This window comes from Otolemur garnettii, unplaced genomic scaffold, assembly GCF_000181295.1.
Source record: "Otolemur garnettii isolate 467f Iridium unplaced genomic scaffold, OtoGar3 scaffold00011, whole genome shotgun sequence".
Lineage (NCBI taxonomy): Eukaryota > Metazoa > Chordata > Mammalia > Primates > Galagidae > Otolemur > Otolemur garnettii.
In genome coordinates this window covers 17,775,004-17,790,720 of record NW_003852406.1, presented here as the reverse complement: position 1 = coordinate 17,790,720, position 15,717 = coordinate 17,775,004, and the positions used below count along the sequence as shown (strand labels likewise).

Sequence of the window (15,717 nt, the reverse complement as noted above, 5' to 3'; positions counted from 1 at the left end):
GGAGATTCGCTTGAGCCCAGGAGTTGGAGGTTGCTGTGAGCTGTGATGCCACAGCACTCTACCCAGGGGGACAGCTTGAGGCTCTGTCTCAAAAAAAAATTTTTTTTTTCCTTTTCTGAGAAACAAGGCAGGTAGCCTAGGTAACTCTGGAGTCCCTTCCAGCTCACAAAGCAGATGAAGGAAGGGGAGGCAGAAGATATGCTTATGGGGATGGGGAACAGAGGGCATTGGGGAGGGTCTGTTAGGGCAGAAGTAGGTAATCCTGGGGCGGGGTCACAAAAGGAATAAAGAGTTAGGGACAGGAGAGTGGTTGGGGGCTGGGGTGAGGGTGACAAGGAACAGAAATGTGAGAAAGTAGGTGTGGGGTGGTCATCAGGGCTCTGGAAGACAGAAAGTGCTTGTTGGCCTTCATGGCTAGCCTCTTTGGTCATTGACAGTTGGTGGGGAGGGGGTCAGCACCTGCCAGAATTCTTCCTGCACTGAGCCTAGGCCAATGCCCTGCATCAGCCAGGGTTGGAGACTCAGGCATTGACCCTGGAGCCATGGAGTCTACCCAGGCACTGAGGGCCTCAGCCTCCAATGGACACTGAGGAGCCAGGATCTGAAGTGGAAGAGTTGATGTAGGGGCTTTTAGGATCTGTGATTCTCAGGTGATCACCCAGCAGCCCATATTTGCTGTTCCTGCAGATCAGATTTTCTCCACCGAGGTGCCAGGGAATGAGACACAGCTTACGCTGAACTTGCTTCAGCCAAACAAAGTGTATCGAGTGCGGATTTCGGCTGGCACAGGGGCAGGCTTCGGGGCCCCCTCCCAGTGGATGCAGCACAGGACACCCAGTGTGCACAATCAGAGCCACGGTACGGGGTCAGAGGAGACAGGCAGGGCAATATGTATGCGACTGTGTGGGGTATATGTGCCCTGGGAACCCAGTGCCCTACCAACCCGTCCTATGGCTCCCCAGCTTGATAGGTAAGGGAGGCCCAGGAGTAGAGGTGAGGGGCTGGGTGGACTCTAGTGTCCATTTTATTTGCTCTGTGACCTTGGACAAACCATTCACAAATCTGAGGCTTCATTAACTACAGAGGGGCCGTGTAAGGATTACAGTGTATTGTAAATAAAGTGCTTAGTACATTGTAAGAACTTTTAAAATAGTACCTATTTTTCTCCTTTTCTTTTTCTTCTTCTTCTTTCTTTTTTTTTTTTTTTTGGAGAGACAGAGTCTCATTGTGTCACTCTGGGTAGAGTGCTGTGCTGTCACAGCTCACAGCAACCCCAAACACTTGGGCTTAGGCAATCCTCTTGCCTCTGCCTCCTCGGTAGCTGAGACTACAAGCACCCACCACAATGCCAGGCTAGTTTCTCTTTCTCTCTCTCTCTCTCTCACCCTCTCTCTCTCTTTCTTTTTTTTTCTTAGGAGAGACAGGGTCTTGCTCTTGCTTAGGCTGGTCTTGAACTACTGAGCTCAAGGATCTACCTGCCTCGGCCTCCCAGAGTGCTAGGATTACAGGCATGAGCCAGGGAGCCCAGCAATAATGGCTGTTTCAATGATGATGATTGTTGCTTTTGTTGAGAGACTCAAAAGTAAACCATCAGAGTGATACATTCAGTGAAACCTGGCACACATACTATTTGTGTGACAATGGGCAAATTACTTCTCTGAGCCTCAGTTTTCTTTGTAAAATGATAATAGTAGCAATGCATATTTTTACCATTTTAGAGGGTTGTGAGAATAAAGTTATAAGTGCAAAGTGCTTGCAACAGTATCAGATGCACAGTAAGCCCTCAGCAGCCTCCTATCTGCTTTTGTTCCTTCAGGATATTTATAGAGGCCAATTCTGTGCCAGGTACTGTCAGCCCAGCCCAGAGGTGCTCCTTTGCTGACCCTTTTGCAAATGCCCAGGAGATGCCTCTATAGTCTCCATAGTCTGTGATTACAGATTAGTGAGTTCGAAGCCCAAGCCCAGTGCTTAAGGTGGTGATGGCTGAGTGGTGATGCATTGAGAGAATGCTGGCAAGGCCCTTACTGAATGCCATCTTCCTGTGTCTTCCCTGTGCCTCTCCCTCCCTCCCTGGCCTCCTTCTCCTCATTCCCCATTCTCTTCCTCCTTTACCCATCCTGCTCCTCTGCCCCCAGTCCCTTTTGCCCCCACAGAGCTGAAGGTGCAGGCAAGGATGGAGTCCCTGGTCGTGTCATGGCAACCACCTCCTCACCCTACCCAGATCTCTGGCTACAAACTATACTGGCGGGAGGTGGGGGCTGAGGAGGAGGCCAACGGTGATCGCCCCCCAGGGGGCCGTGGAGACCAGGCTTGGGACGTGGGCCCCATCCGGCTCAAGAAGAAAGTGAAGCAGTATGAGCTGACCCAGCTAGGTGAGGAGGGCTGGGGAAGGGAGAAGGACGGACATAGCTTCAGTGGGCACCAGGCAAGCTGTGCCCAGGAGTGAGAGATGGAATGCTCTTTGTGATGGGAGAGTGACCCCAGAGGGCCCTCTAGCCATTGAGCCTTGTAACCTTCCCCAGTCCCTGGCCGGCTGTACGAGGTGAAGCTTGTAGCATTCAACAAACATGAGGATGGCTACGCAGCAGTGTGGAAGGGCAAGACAGAGAAGGCTCCCATGCCAGGTGAGGGTGACTGGGGAAGAAGGTGGAGGGCTCAGTTAGGCTCTATGAGCTGCTTCCTTTCCCTTTTCCCTGGGCAGGTGTGCAGGAAGCCTAGTAGCCTCCCTTACCCCCAAACCTATTCTCCTAGGGTCAGGAGTCTGCTCTAGCTCCAGACAGCTGTATCCTAGAGAGAAGCTCTAGTTTGTACACTTTTAGGCCCAACACCTATTTGCATCATTCATGAACAGTGCTAATTGAGAAAATCTGAACAGAGAGAAACCTGATGGCTAATTATAACTCCTAACCCCAAAGTTTGGCCTTGAAACAATTTTTCTTTCCTTTTCTCTCTCTTTTTTTTTTTTTTTGAGACAGAATCTCACTCTTTTACCCTGGGTGGAGTGCTATGGCATCATAGCTCACAGCAACCTCAAACTCCTGGGCTTGAGCAATCCAAGTCTTGCCTCAGACTCTCGGGTAACTGGGACTATAGGCATGCACCACTACACCTGGCTAGTTTTTCTATTTCTATTTATTTATTTATCATTTTAATTTTTTTCAAGACAGAGTCTAACTCACCCTTGGTAGAGTGCAGTGGCATCACAGCTCACAGTAACCTCAAACTCCTGGGCTTAAGTGATTCTCTTTCCTCAGCCTCCCAAGCAGCTGGGACTACAGGTGCCCACCACAATGCCCGGCTATTTTTATAGATGAGGTCTTGCTCTGGCTTGGGCTGGTCTCTAACCTGTGAGCTCAGGCAGTCCACCTGCCTTGGCCTCCCAAGTGCTGGGATTATAGGCGTGAGCCACTGTGTCCAGCCAGTTTTTCTGTTTTTAGTAGAGACAGGAGCTCACTCTTGTTCAGGCTGGTTTTAAACTTCTGAGTTCAAGTGATCCACCTGCTTTGGCCTCTCAGAATGCTAGGATTACAGGTGTGAGCCACTGCATCTGGCCTTTAAAACAATTTTTAAAGGCGGCGCCTGTGGCTCAAAGGAGTAGGGCGCTGGCCCCATATGCCAGAGGTGGCAGGTTCAAACCCAGCCCCTGCAAAAAAACCCCCCAAAAACCCAATTTTTAAAACACCTCTCTATCTCACACTATCAGGTTATCCCTCAACTCTAGATAGGGAGAATATCTCTGTGTGGCCACACATCATCATATACTATTCACTATATTCCAGACACTTTCCTGTGCACTTTACAAATATTAACAAACTTAATCCTCATAACCCCATGAGGTAGGTACTATCATCATGTCCACTTACAGAATAGGGAATGCAGGTACAGAGGGGTTAAGAAACCTCTCCAGGGTCACACAGCTAGTAGGTGGCAGAGCTAGAATTTGAACCAAAGCAGTCTGGTTCCAGAGTCCAGAGTCTGTGTTCTTAATTACTGCAACTTGCTATTTCCCTGTCTGTTACATTCTTATATACTAGAGTGCCAAAGTTTGCTATATGTATGACCTTGGCAAAAACCACTTAAATTCTTGGAGGTTCGGTTTCCCTATCTGTGAAGTGGGAATGATGCCACTCAACTCACAGGATCAAAAGAGATGGTCAGAGAAAGAACCTTGGAAACTGTAAACTGCTATCCGTATCTAGGGATGAGTGTCCTCTCTCCCTTTCCCACACTCTAATTTTCACCTTCCAGACCTGCCAATCCAGAGGGGGCCACCCTTGCCCCCAGCCCACGTCCATGCAGAATCAAACAGCTCCACGTCCATCTGGCTTCGGTGGAAAAAGCCGGACTTCACCACAGTCAAGATTGTCAACTACACAGTGCGCTTCAGTCCCTGGGGGCTCAGGAATGCCTCCCTGGTCACCTACTACACCAGGTGGGGAAGAGGACTAAAGCTGTAAAGAGAGTGGTGCCTGTGGCTCAAGGAGTAGGGCGCCGGCCTCATATACCAGAGGTGGCGGGTTCAAACCCGGCCCTGGCCCAAAACTGCAAAAAATAAAAGATAAAATAAAGGTGTAAAGAAGGGAGGAAGAGCAGGTGCTGATGAGAGTGACCCTGGATTCGGGAACATTTCATGGCTCACCTATTACACTGGGGGCACACTGAGGGTCTGCATAGGGTCCACCTCCTTCCCTGATGGTAGCAGGTAAAAAAGCAGAGCCCATCCCCTCACAACACAGCCCTGTGCTAAGCCTTTGGGGAATGACACGCAGGACAGACCTATTTCTCCAACCTCAGAGGGCTCCAGATCTGATAGGGAAAGAGAGCTCTGCCACTGTCCCCAGACAGTGGGAGACTGAGCCAGAGGAGCTGCTGATTCGGCAGAGGAAACATCGCATTAAAGGGAACTGATGTATACAACTGCTGCTAAGGCAAAATTAAGCCCAAGAAAAGATGCATCAGAGATGGTTCCTTGGGTGGAGAATAACTTGGATTAATCCAGGGAGGCTTCCTAGAGGAGAGGGCCCGACTTGGAGATTGGACATAGAGCAACATACGTCTACATCTCTCTGTAGGTTCCCCTGGGTGATGTTAATGACTCCCATGCCAGGGAGTTGCTTCCCTTTCCAGGATAGGGGCTGGGGCTGAGGGCTGGGGGGTAGATTTAGAGGAGTCTGCCCTGCTAGGAGAGTGTGCATGAGAGCACTAGTTATGTTTCTTGCCTCAGTAGTTCAGGAGAAGACATCCTCATTGGCGGGCTGAAGCCATTCACCAAATACGAGTTTGCTGTGCAGTCCCACGGCGTGGATGTGGATGGGCCTTTTGGCTCTGTGGTGGAGCGCTCCACCCTGCCTGACCGTGAGTGGCCCCGTCACCCTCGCCTTCCACCTATCTTTCATCTGACTCTTTCATACTCCAGCTGCTCTCTTTTCTGAAACATCCTTCAGAGCCCCAAGAGTAGGGCAGAACTGAGTACAGGTTTCTGGGAGGGAAGGAATGGTGGTGACCCCCTCCCCACTGTTTTCCAGAAATTCCCCAACTAGAGACCAGACCTCATTTTTTACTTTCTGGTTTGTTCCAGGGAAGGAAGAAAAAGGGAGGCCATACCCTTACCCTGTGTCCCAGCTGCCCTCAGAACTGAGGGTCTCAGTGACCTTGTGCCTCTTCATCTCCTCCCTTGCACCCCAGGACCTTCAACACCCCCATCTGACCTGCGCCTGAGCCCCTTGACACCATCCACTGTTCGGCTGCACTGGTGCCCTCCCACAGAGCCCAACGGCGAGATAGTGGAGTATCTGATCCTCTACAGCAACAACCACACCCAGCCGGAGCATCAGTGGACCCTGCTCACTACAGAGGGTGAGGGCTCTTGCCCCAGGGCATCTGAGCAAACGCTTTCCAGCCTTTCCCAACTCTAGCCTCTCCAGTGGCTGGGTTGGCATTAAAAGTGGTACTGAGGGGTGGCGCCTGTTGCTCAAAGGAGTAGGGTGCCAGCTCCATACGCTGGAGGTGGCGAGTTTAAACCCAGCCCCAGCCGAAAAAAAAACTGCCAAAAAAAAAAAAAAAAAAAAGAGTGGTACTGAGGTTTGTTCCAGGGGCTTCTGGGAGGAACAGGCAGAAGCCACTGCCTGAGTGAGAGGAGCAGACTCCCCCAGTTCTGCCATCCTACCTATCCCTGCAGCACCTCCCCTCCCTATCCACCATCCCTGCTGTCCCTGCTTCCCTCTCCACCAGGAAACATCTTCAGTGCTGAGGTTCATGGCCTGGAGAGTGACACAAGGTACTTCTTCAAGATGGGGGCACGCACAGAGGTAGGGCCTGGACCCTTCTCTCACTTGCAGGATGTGATCACTCTTCAGGAGAAGCTCTCAGGTATGAGAATGGGGAGGAAGCAGTGAGGTCCACCTGGGGCAGTCCTGGGTTCCTAGAGGCCCCTGGACTTTACTTCTAAGCCTCTGCCTGCTTCTAACACTATGTTTTACATAACTGCCCTCCTGGTTTGGTGAGGTTAGGGTAAATTTGAACGCAAAATAGGTGTGGTTCAGTAGTGACTTGGCTGAGAGGACAGATTCATGGTAGACTGGCTTGGTTTAGAGATCAGTCTCTTTGGGAGATTCCTTTGGTGGGAGGAGTGGCTTGGTGAGGTGATGAGGTTTATGGGGTAGAGATGGGCAGCAGCCTGAGCTATATAATTTGCAGAGTCCAGTGCAAAATGAAAATGCTAGGCTCTTTATTTAAAAAATGGGTAAGAACGCACACATATAATCTTACCAATTTGGGAGGCTGATAGGAGGATCCCTTGAGCCCAGTTCAAGAACAGCCCAGGTGATATAGTAAGACTCTGTCTCTGCCAAAAAGTAAGTAAAATTAGCTGGCGCAGGGTGTGGTATAATCCTAGGACTCTAGGAGGCTAAAGTGGAAGGATTCCTTGAGCTTAGTTGGGCTGAGTTGGAGATGGAGACCAACCTGAGCAAGAATGAGACCCCATCTCTACTAAAAATCGAAAAATTAGCTGGGGGTTATGGTAGGCACCTGTAGTCTCAGCTACTTGGAAAGCTGAGGCAGGAGGATTGTTTGAATCCAGGAATTTGAGGTTGCTGTGAGCTAGGCTGATGCCATGGCACTCTAGCCTAGGCAACAGAGTGAGATTCAACAACAACAACAAAAAAAAAAAAAAAGTAAAGAAAGAAAAAAGAAAAGGAAAAATTAACTGGGTGCAGTTGTGGTGTTGCACACCTACCATCCTAGATACTTGGGAGGCTGAGGCAGGAGGATCATGAAAGCCCAAGATGGTGACAGCAGAGCATTAGTCCCAGCACAGAGCCCTTCCAGCATGGGCCCATGCAGCTGCACGTGTTACACACCCTGAAACCAGCCATGGCAAGCATATAAGAAGGGTGTTTCACAGAAAGGCCAGTTTGATGAGGAGACACCATGACTTCTAGATGTGTTGCAGGGAGAACAGTTAGAGGGAGAGGTAGTGGTAGTCCCTGTGAGGCCACAGGGCCCACCTCTCTTTGTACCAGAAGATTATAGACATCTAAAGATGAGACTCAGGCCAGTGGGCACCTAAAGAAGCTGATCTAGAACAGGGCACCTGTGTCCTTTCTCTGTCCCTGACCTGCTCTGTCCCCTCTCTTCCTCAGACTCCTTGGACATGCACTCAGTCACAGGCATCATCGTGGGTGTCTGCCTGGGTCTCCTCTGCCTCTTGGCCTGCATGTGTGCTGGTCTGCGCCGCAGCCCCCACAGGTGGGCAGGGGAGCCAGTCTGGCCTTAGAGAGGGGAAATTTCCAGGAAGGGCTACAGAATGGGTGAACAGGGAAGGCAGCCATGACTTGCTAAGACAACGGAGTCAGGTGATATCCTCCTGAGAATCAGGAGTGGATTTAGGGGAGCCCCAGCCTAGCCCCTCAGCAAGGCCAGGCAGAGCTGCCTTATCTCACTTCCTCTGTAGCTGCCAATGTCTTGGAAAGAGGGGCCCGAAATCTTCAGATGCCTGGAGCCAAGGGAAGAGGGGCTACATTTCTAGTGCAGGCTGTTTTGAACAATAGCACCATTTCCTCCTCATTTTACAGATAGGGAAACCAAGTCCCTGAGGTGGGCAGGAATGTGCCCAGAGACACTAGGTCCTAGTCCTGTCTCCACCCCCACTCGTTGACCCCTTTGCCTTGTTTTCCATTTTCCCGTGTAGAGAAGCCCTCCCAGGCCTGTCCTCTACAGCTACCACTGGAAATCCCACTCTGTACTCCAGAGCCCGGCTTGGCCCTCCCAGCCCCCCAGCTGCCCATGAACTGGAGTCCCTTGTGCATCCTCGCCCCCAGGACTGGTCCCCTCCACCCTCAGACATGGAGGACAGGGCTGAAGTTCACAGCCTTATTGGTGGCAGTGTTTGCGATGGCAGAGGTCACTCTAAAAGGAAGGTAGGTTAGAGCCCCACTCTGTGGCGCATCCCTCCGAAGGACACTGGGGGGCGCCAGAGCACAGTGTGTAACCACAAGTGCTTCCAGGCCCACAACCCTTTTTGAGCCAGCTGTGAAGAGAAGGCACCCTTCTGCCTCCTCCATGAAAGGGTTGGCAGGGCAGGGAAGCATGTGGGCTTCTGTCTCCTGGCAGAATAGATCAGCCTGGTTCTTATGGAAGGGAGGGCCCCCGGTAGGTATCTGCAGGTGACTCGGGGTAGCCAGAACACCCAGATCCCTCCTTATCCCAGGAGCCCTGGATTTCAGACCCAGGCCTCCCCAGTATGGGGAAAAAGGTTGGTCCACTCGGCTGTGGCTGGGATAAGGGGGGAGCCCTGCAGCACAGGTCCCTTCTGTGTTATCAGTTATGGTACATCCCGTCGGACTCTGACCAGCCCTTGCCTCACCCTCTCCCTGCCTCTGTGGAGAAGGAGAGCCCACCTGGCCCAGAAGCCTCAGGTCTTGCAGAGCATCTGGCACCAGGCTTGTCTGCAGGAGGGCTGCATCCTCCCACTCCCCTGCTGACTCTCAGCTCTTTTTTGGCCTGGGCTGGGTTTGAACACAGTACCTCCAGCGCATGGGGCCGGTGTCCTACCCTTTTGAGACACAGGCACCACCCATGACTCTCAGCTCTTTCTGGGTTTCTCCCCTGAGCCTTAGGGAAGTGGTTTTGCAGGGAACCTGTTAGAAAGGAGAAAGCCAGGGGCCAAGTCTGGGCCGTGCTTCCTGGTGGCCCTCTCCACTTCCTTCCCTATGCCTCCCTCTTACAGTCAATTCTGGCTGTGCTCCTCAGTGTCCCCTTCTTTCCCCTGTGCAGATCTCCTGGGGTCAGCCGCTTGGGCCGAGCTGGGCAGGCACCTGGGCAGGCTGTGAGCTGCCCCAGGTAGGTCCCAGGCCCGCTCTGACCCGGGCCCTGTTGCCGCCTGCTGGAACTGGGCAGACGCTGTTGCTGCAGGCCCTAGTGTATGACGCCATAAAGGTCAGTATCCTAGGAGGAAGCGGCGGGACAGGAGGGAAGGGGTCCCCACACTTGTGAAGAGAAAGTAGTGAATTCTCTGGAGATCCCTGGGTGGTAATTTCCCAGGGGTTAGAAATCTAACAAGGTGACCTCTGGAGCCTCCAAAGGTTGAGTAGGTGAAAGGCAATGCAGTTTGTGGGACCCCCGTTTCACCTGGCAGTCCCTTCCCTACCAAGACCTAAGTGACCCACGCCAGAATTACTGTGGATCTGGGGCTGGCCTGAGGACATTCAGCCCATGGAGCCCCTGATTGAGTCTGGCACTTCTGCAACTCCTGGGCAAGGGGAAAATGGGTTGTATTCTATTTATTCCTGCCTTCACATGGGTCTGAACATCATCTCTGGTAGGATAGTGCCCATGTCTCCTTTACCAATTCCGTTCGGTATGTACTCTGATGGAAGGTTGGCTTCTCTCCATCCCACATATGTTGGTCATTCTTCTTATACTCACTCTCAGTAATGGTCACCTCATCTTTGTGTTCTCTGCCCTGGGCAGGGTAATGGGAGGAAGAAGTCACCCCCAGCCTGCAGGAACCAGGTGGAGGCCGAAGTCATTGTCCACTCTGACTTTAGTGCATCCAAAGGGAACCCTGACCTCCATCTCCAAGACCTGGAACCTGAGGATCCCCTGCCTTCGGAGGCTCCAGATCTCATCTCAGGTGTAGGGGATCCAGGGCAGGGGACAGAGTGGCTGGACAGGGAGCTGGGAGGGTGCAAACAGGCAGCCACTGGGCCAGACAGACTTACCTGCCTGCCAGAGGCAGCCAGTGCTTCCTGCTCCTACCCAGGCCAGCCCCATGAGGCTCTGGAGGAGGTCCCTGGAAACAGCTGCCAGCCTAAAGCCCCCTACCCTGTAGGAGCCAGCCCAGGCCTGCCCTCCTCCTCTGCTTAGCTCCCATAGAGGGTACAGTTTGGGATAGGCTGGTGTGGATCCCAGGACATGACATGTGTGGTCATACATGTGCACATGTGTCCCTGCAGATACATCATCAAGCCCTTGGGAGCCTCCTAGGGTGCTTTGGCCAAGGGGAGAGGAAGAGATGGATTATTCACTCCCCCTATACTCTTTGCAACACATATGTGATGTAGGAGAGACACATGAGACACAGCTACATGTGACGTACCCACATGTGAAGCACATATGTGCATACTGGTTCGTGAGCTGGGAAACACTGGCCCAGGCAGTGGTCACTATGGCCTAATTGATCCTCCAGGTCAGGACAGTGCCCCAGAGTGGTCATTCCCTAGCCCTGTGGGCCCCCACCTCTATCACCCACTTTTATTACACACTCTGAGAGTGTCTCCAATGCCTGTCTGCCAGATTAGCCCCAGCCCATGTTCCTGTTGGACTGGGTCGAGTGCAAGTAGGCTCAAGATGCCTAGCATTTTAGCTGCATCACCTCCCTTCTCCCCATTGTCCAAATTGAGAGTGAGCCTGGCTCTCCTCAGAGCAACTCTGCATTTTCATTTTGTCATTTAGGAGGTTCAGTCTCCCTTCTGTCCTTCCCCTCCACTGCTCTGGTGGCCTGTCTCCCAGCCAACTTGTTGTCGCTTGCTCCAGGACCCTCCTTCCTCCCTGATATTCTTTTCTGTCCTCTCTCCTGGTTCCCCTTCACTGCTATCTCCTGTGCCTCTCCCAGACTTTGTCATCTGGTTCTCCTGCCTGGGTTCAATCTCTGCAACCCTTCCCTAGCAACGTGACTACCTCATGCATGCTTCAAGGCCACTGTGGCACTCATGTGTCCACAACTGTTCGCTTTGGCTGTCCCCTTTCTCTCAGTGCCCCCACTTGCCTCCTCCCCAGGCAGACTGCCCACCCCCAGTGCAGGTTTAGAGAAGACCTTCTGGCTTCCCTGTATCTGTTTCCTTGGGATCAGGGTAGGAGTGTTCTCTCTGGAGGTGATGAATCCAAGTCACACAGGGTAATTTTTGAGATGAAGAAGGGGATTGTGACCCAGAGTCTCAGAGTAGAATGAGCCCCTCTCTTCTATGTAGAGAGGCAGGTTTGCTGGGTGGAGATGATTGCACACCTTTCTTCCCAGCAGAAAGTAAAGGGAGAGAAAGGAGGTGGGAGTTAGGGGAGCTGCTTCCCCACCCTGTGAGCCTTGAGCTTGATCTGGGATGGGGTTGTGAAGCATTCCATTTTCTGGGCTGCTAGAAGACGGGGATCTTTGCACATAAAAAGGGCGGTTGGTTTATCTCATTTTGTTTTTTTTTAAATGGGATCCTGAAGTCATTTTCTGTTGACTTTCCAGGTTGGATTCTCTTTCCTGTGTAGTGAAAGCAATGTCCTTTATTTGATTTTTCACCTTAGCCCTCTCATAGCGCACAGAATGCAGGGGTCTTTACTCCCTAATTGCATCTTTTTAACTCATCGGCACATCCAGAGTTAATTCTGGCTTCTGGGCCAGATTAGAAATAACCAGTCCATCGTTCCTTTTATTTTTGTCATTTAAATGGTGAAATGTCTCTCAGCTGAGTTGCAGCTCCCTCAAACCCTGAAAGCATCTGTGTTTATTACACTCGGGTGTCACTCATGTTTGACATCCGCACCTACATTTCCACCTCCTCCCCCTCCTTCAGCCAGCCTGTGATAACACTAAAGATTATTAATGTTGGTTTTGTATCTCGTTAAAGACAGAATTGTCACTGTACTATTTCTGTAGCATTCAGTGTTGCTGTGGCTCACACCACTGTGTATGTTTCATCATTGCTCTGAAGGTCAAAGGCCTCATTTTATTTTGCTGGTTTGATTTTTTTTTTTTTTTTTTTTAAGAAAAAGCTGCCCTGTATTAAATGGCTGTTTTAACAGTAGACTCTTAGCATTACACCACATAGTCATTTTTCATGTTCTTGTTTAACAGGCACTGAGGTTCTGGTTTAAATTAAATAGCTGCAAATGAGACAATTTATAACCCATTAGGTTGGGTGGAAAATTGTTTCTCAAAAGCAAATAAGTAATAAATCTGGTATCTGCCTATAACTCACAGTTGATAAGAAAGTGGCCATTACTCACTAGCATTATATATGATTTGGGCTCTGGGTAATTTGGAAGTGTTAGGTTTGTGTCTTTGTAGCAGTATTTTTATTAGAAAAGAGTCTATTGGCCTTTTACAGGGTATTAATCCTTTTGTCACCTACCATTGATGCCTTAAGTTTTTTGAGTCTCTTTAAAAAATCTTCCTTTTCTTGATGCATGACAAGTGTAATCAATACTTGCTCACTTATTTGTCTGTATTTAGCTTATGCTGTACTATTTAATTTTTCCAGCATTTTTTCCTTATAAATATGATATTCTTTAGTGTTAAGCTAAGGCATTGATCATGTATCTGTCCCTATAATGAATTAATAAACTATTTTCCAGAAGTGTGGAATTCTCTTTGGAGCCAATGACTAGAATTTCCTCAGCCTTTCTGCCCTAGGAAGTTCGTTTCCTACCAGGACGGGAAATGGTAGTTTTTGAGGTTAGAGAGCAGGTGATCATGAGAAAGAACTAAGCCATCTTCCTCCCTCAATAGGTGCTTAGAAAAAGACATCACTTAAACTTAGGACAGACACCTTCTTTTTATTATTATTATTTTTTTTTCGAGACAGAGACTCAAGCTGTCACCCTGGGTAGAATGCCGTGGCGTCACAGCTCACAGCAACCTCAAACTTTGGGCTTAAACAATTCTCTTGCCTCAGCCTCCCAAGTAGCTGGGACTACAGGCACCCACCACAACACTCGGCTATTTTGGGGTTGTAGTTGTCATTGTCATTTGGCAGACCCGGGCTGGATTTGAACCTGCCAACTCCAGTGTATGTGGCTGGTGCCCTAGCTGCTGAGCTACAGGCACTGAGCCTTTTATTATTTTTTTTTTAAGAGATGGGGGTCTTGCTTTTTCTTAGGCTGGTATTCAAACCCTGAGCTCAAGCAATCCACCTGTCTGGACCTCCCAGAGTGTTAAGATTATGGGCGTGAGCCACTGTACCTGACTTAAGATGCATTCTTTGATGGTACTTGCTTAGACTCTCTATCCATCTGGGTGTACACTTTTCTTCTTGGGTACACTTTACCCTTCTTGGGTAAAGGGAAGAGGGAACAAATTCAGAGATTTGTGCTCTACAACTATTCTGTATAACGCTGATCACCGGAATTATTCATGGCTGCACATTCACACACATACAAGCACTGTGTCTACAAGTTCAAAGAACCATGAGTGTATACCCACCTTCACAAAACACTCTTGTGTCCATTAATTCAAATGTGCACACAGTTTAATACACAAGATTACACACTCATGCCCCACATATATCAGCATCATCATTAGTAGTTACTCTCTGATAGGATCTTTACAGAGTCTAGAATGTGCCTTTCTGTTGGAGGGAACCAACAGCCAGCGACTGCCTTGCTCAGGACCACCCCCAAAGTGACTGGTGGGCCAGACTCAGGTTAATTGACAGATCAGACAGAGAGATACTGCATATTTTGCACTCAGCAGAATAGCCATTATTTGCATATCACTCTCAGACCAAAGGTTGTGATAAAGAAGAATTAAACACTTGTCAAAATGAATTTAAAATGACAGCAATTCGAGACACCAATTTGACCTTTCCAGAGTCCAGGACAAGCCAAGAAGGGGTTGTTGAGAATTCAAGCTCTGCAGGAGGGAGTTTCAGGACTTTAAGCCTGGGGAGGGCCCCTCCTTCCCTCCTTTCTTATGGCCAGTAGAAGCCCATTACTCCCACCCTTCCTCACAGTGAAAGCCAATCCAGACTTTGGCATATTGACCTTGAATTTCTCCCTTGCCTCCTACTGTTCACATGTGTCAAGTCCTGCTTCTCAGGCTCATATTCCAGTTGCTACGGAAGAGTGAGGAGTCCCTGGGCTGTACAAACCTCATTATTAGTAAACTTGTCCACCTACAGGCAGTCTGACTTCTGGAGGTCCTCACTTTGTCTTTGGTGGAAGGAGTGCCACCACGCCCAGCTAACTTTTTAAGTTTTTGTAGAGATTTGGTTCTCACTATGTTGCCCAGGATAGTCTCAAACTCCTTCACTCAAATGAGCCTCCTGCCTCTGCCTCCCAAAATGCTGGGATTACAGCTTGAGCCACCTCATCTAGCCCCCGCAGTTCTTTACTTATCTGCACCAAAAATTAGTTTCCTATTCAACTGATGTTAATTCCTGGTTCCAAGGTTGCAGAGTTGGTATCAAAAGAGTTATCCCTCTGCCATAGCAGTCCAGTGCAAGAAGAGCAAGTAATAGAGTGAGGCAGACTGCCGCCCCTAGATCCTAGAATTTAGCTCCTAGAATTTAGTAGCTGCTTGATAATTTTGATGGACTAACCCATCATGCTGGGCTCAACAGAAGACTGCTTAATAGTGAGAGGCCAAGAGTCAAGATCTCTAAGGGCGGGCATGGGTACATTTGCTAAGAGACAAGCCTACCCTACATAACATTCTCACTGTGGGACCTATGTTGTCTCCTTACATGTTCTCTGAAATGTAACATCGAAGGTCTTCCTTGTGTAGCATAGAAATGTTACCCAGAATTTTAACTTTCGGTGTGCTTTTTCCAGTTACCAGGTCATTTGCCTGGACCTGGTCCCTGGGGGTGAACGGGAGAGATATGATTATCTTCATCTTTTATATGAGCTCGATGAGAGTGGCTGCCGGGGTTGGCTAGGCTAGATGGCAGGCAGAACCCGGGCGGGATACTTTAGCGTTCTCTTGTCCCGCTGGGTCTGCTCTCCCCGGGCAATCTACCTAAGTATCAGAACGCTTCAGTCTAGAGAGGCCAGTCTTGCAGCTAAGGGATCTATCGTTTCCGTGGAAGGACCAAAACCCCGCGGAAAGCTTAATCTTTGACAACTTTGGGCAGTTTTTAAGGAATTATCTCAAATTATAGACTCGGAGGGGGGCACAGCAGAAAATTAAAGCAAATCCCTCAGCTTCGCGCGTTTCTCCGCAGCCCGGACCCACTCCCCAGTTCTCTGGGTCTCCACTTCCCCAGTCCCACACTTTCCAGGCTGGCCGGCAGGGAGGGGATACCCGGCTGCAGCCCTGGACAGCGCCGGACGCTCCAGCCACAGTTCAAAGCACAGAGGGCGCGTCCGCCGCGCAGCCGGGAATGTCCGGCCGCTTAAAGCGCTCCCCGGCTCTTTTGTTCCCCAGACTGGGCCTCCGGGGAGAGGGGGCTGGGGGAGGGGACAGGGAGGGGAGGGGGTGGCGGGCAGGGGAGGAGGGCGGGGCGGGCGCGG

The 15,717-nt window shown here is 50.3% G+C and overlaps 1 protein-coding gene across 1 annotated transcript in view; it reads left to right on the top strand.

Annotated features, from left to right (window-relative positions):
* The window catches only part of IGDCC4 (immunoglobulin superfamily DCC subclass member 4), a 43,995-nt gene extending 31,155 nt beyond the window's left edge, over nucleotides 1-12,840 (top strand). Inside the window, exons 10-20 of the mRNA XM_003784432.2 lie at nucleotides 688-858; nucleotides 2,136-2,372; nucleotides 2,523-2,624; nucleotides 4,249-4,432; nucleotides 5,228-5,355; nucleotides 5,686-5,856; nucleotides 6,232-6,369; nucleotides 7,644-7,749; nucleotides 8,192-8,420; nucleotides 9,277-9,438; nucleotides 9,973-12,840. Coding sequence (XP_003784480.1) covers nucleotides 688-858; nucleotides 2,136-2,372; nucleotides 2,523-2,624; nucleotides 4,249-4,432; nucleotides 5,228-5,355; nucleotides 5,686-5,856; nucleotides 6,232-6,369; nucleotides 7,644-7,749; nucleotides 8,192-8,420; nucleotides 9,277-9,438; nucleotides 9,973-10,368 — 2,024 coding nt within the window. The 3' untranslated portion in view covers nucleotides 10,369-12,840. The remainder of the gene's footprint in view (nucleotides 1-687; nucleotides 859-2,135; nucleotides 2,373-2,522; nucleotides 2,625-4,248; nucleotides 4,433-5,227; nucleotides 5,356-5,685; nucleotides 5,857-6,231; nucleotides 6,370-7,643; nucleotides 7,750-8,191; nucleotides 8,421-9,276; nucleotides 9,439-9,972) is intronic.
* The last annotated feature ends 2,877 nt before the right edge of the window (nucleotides 12,841-15,717 follow it).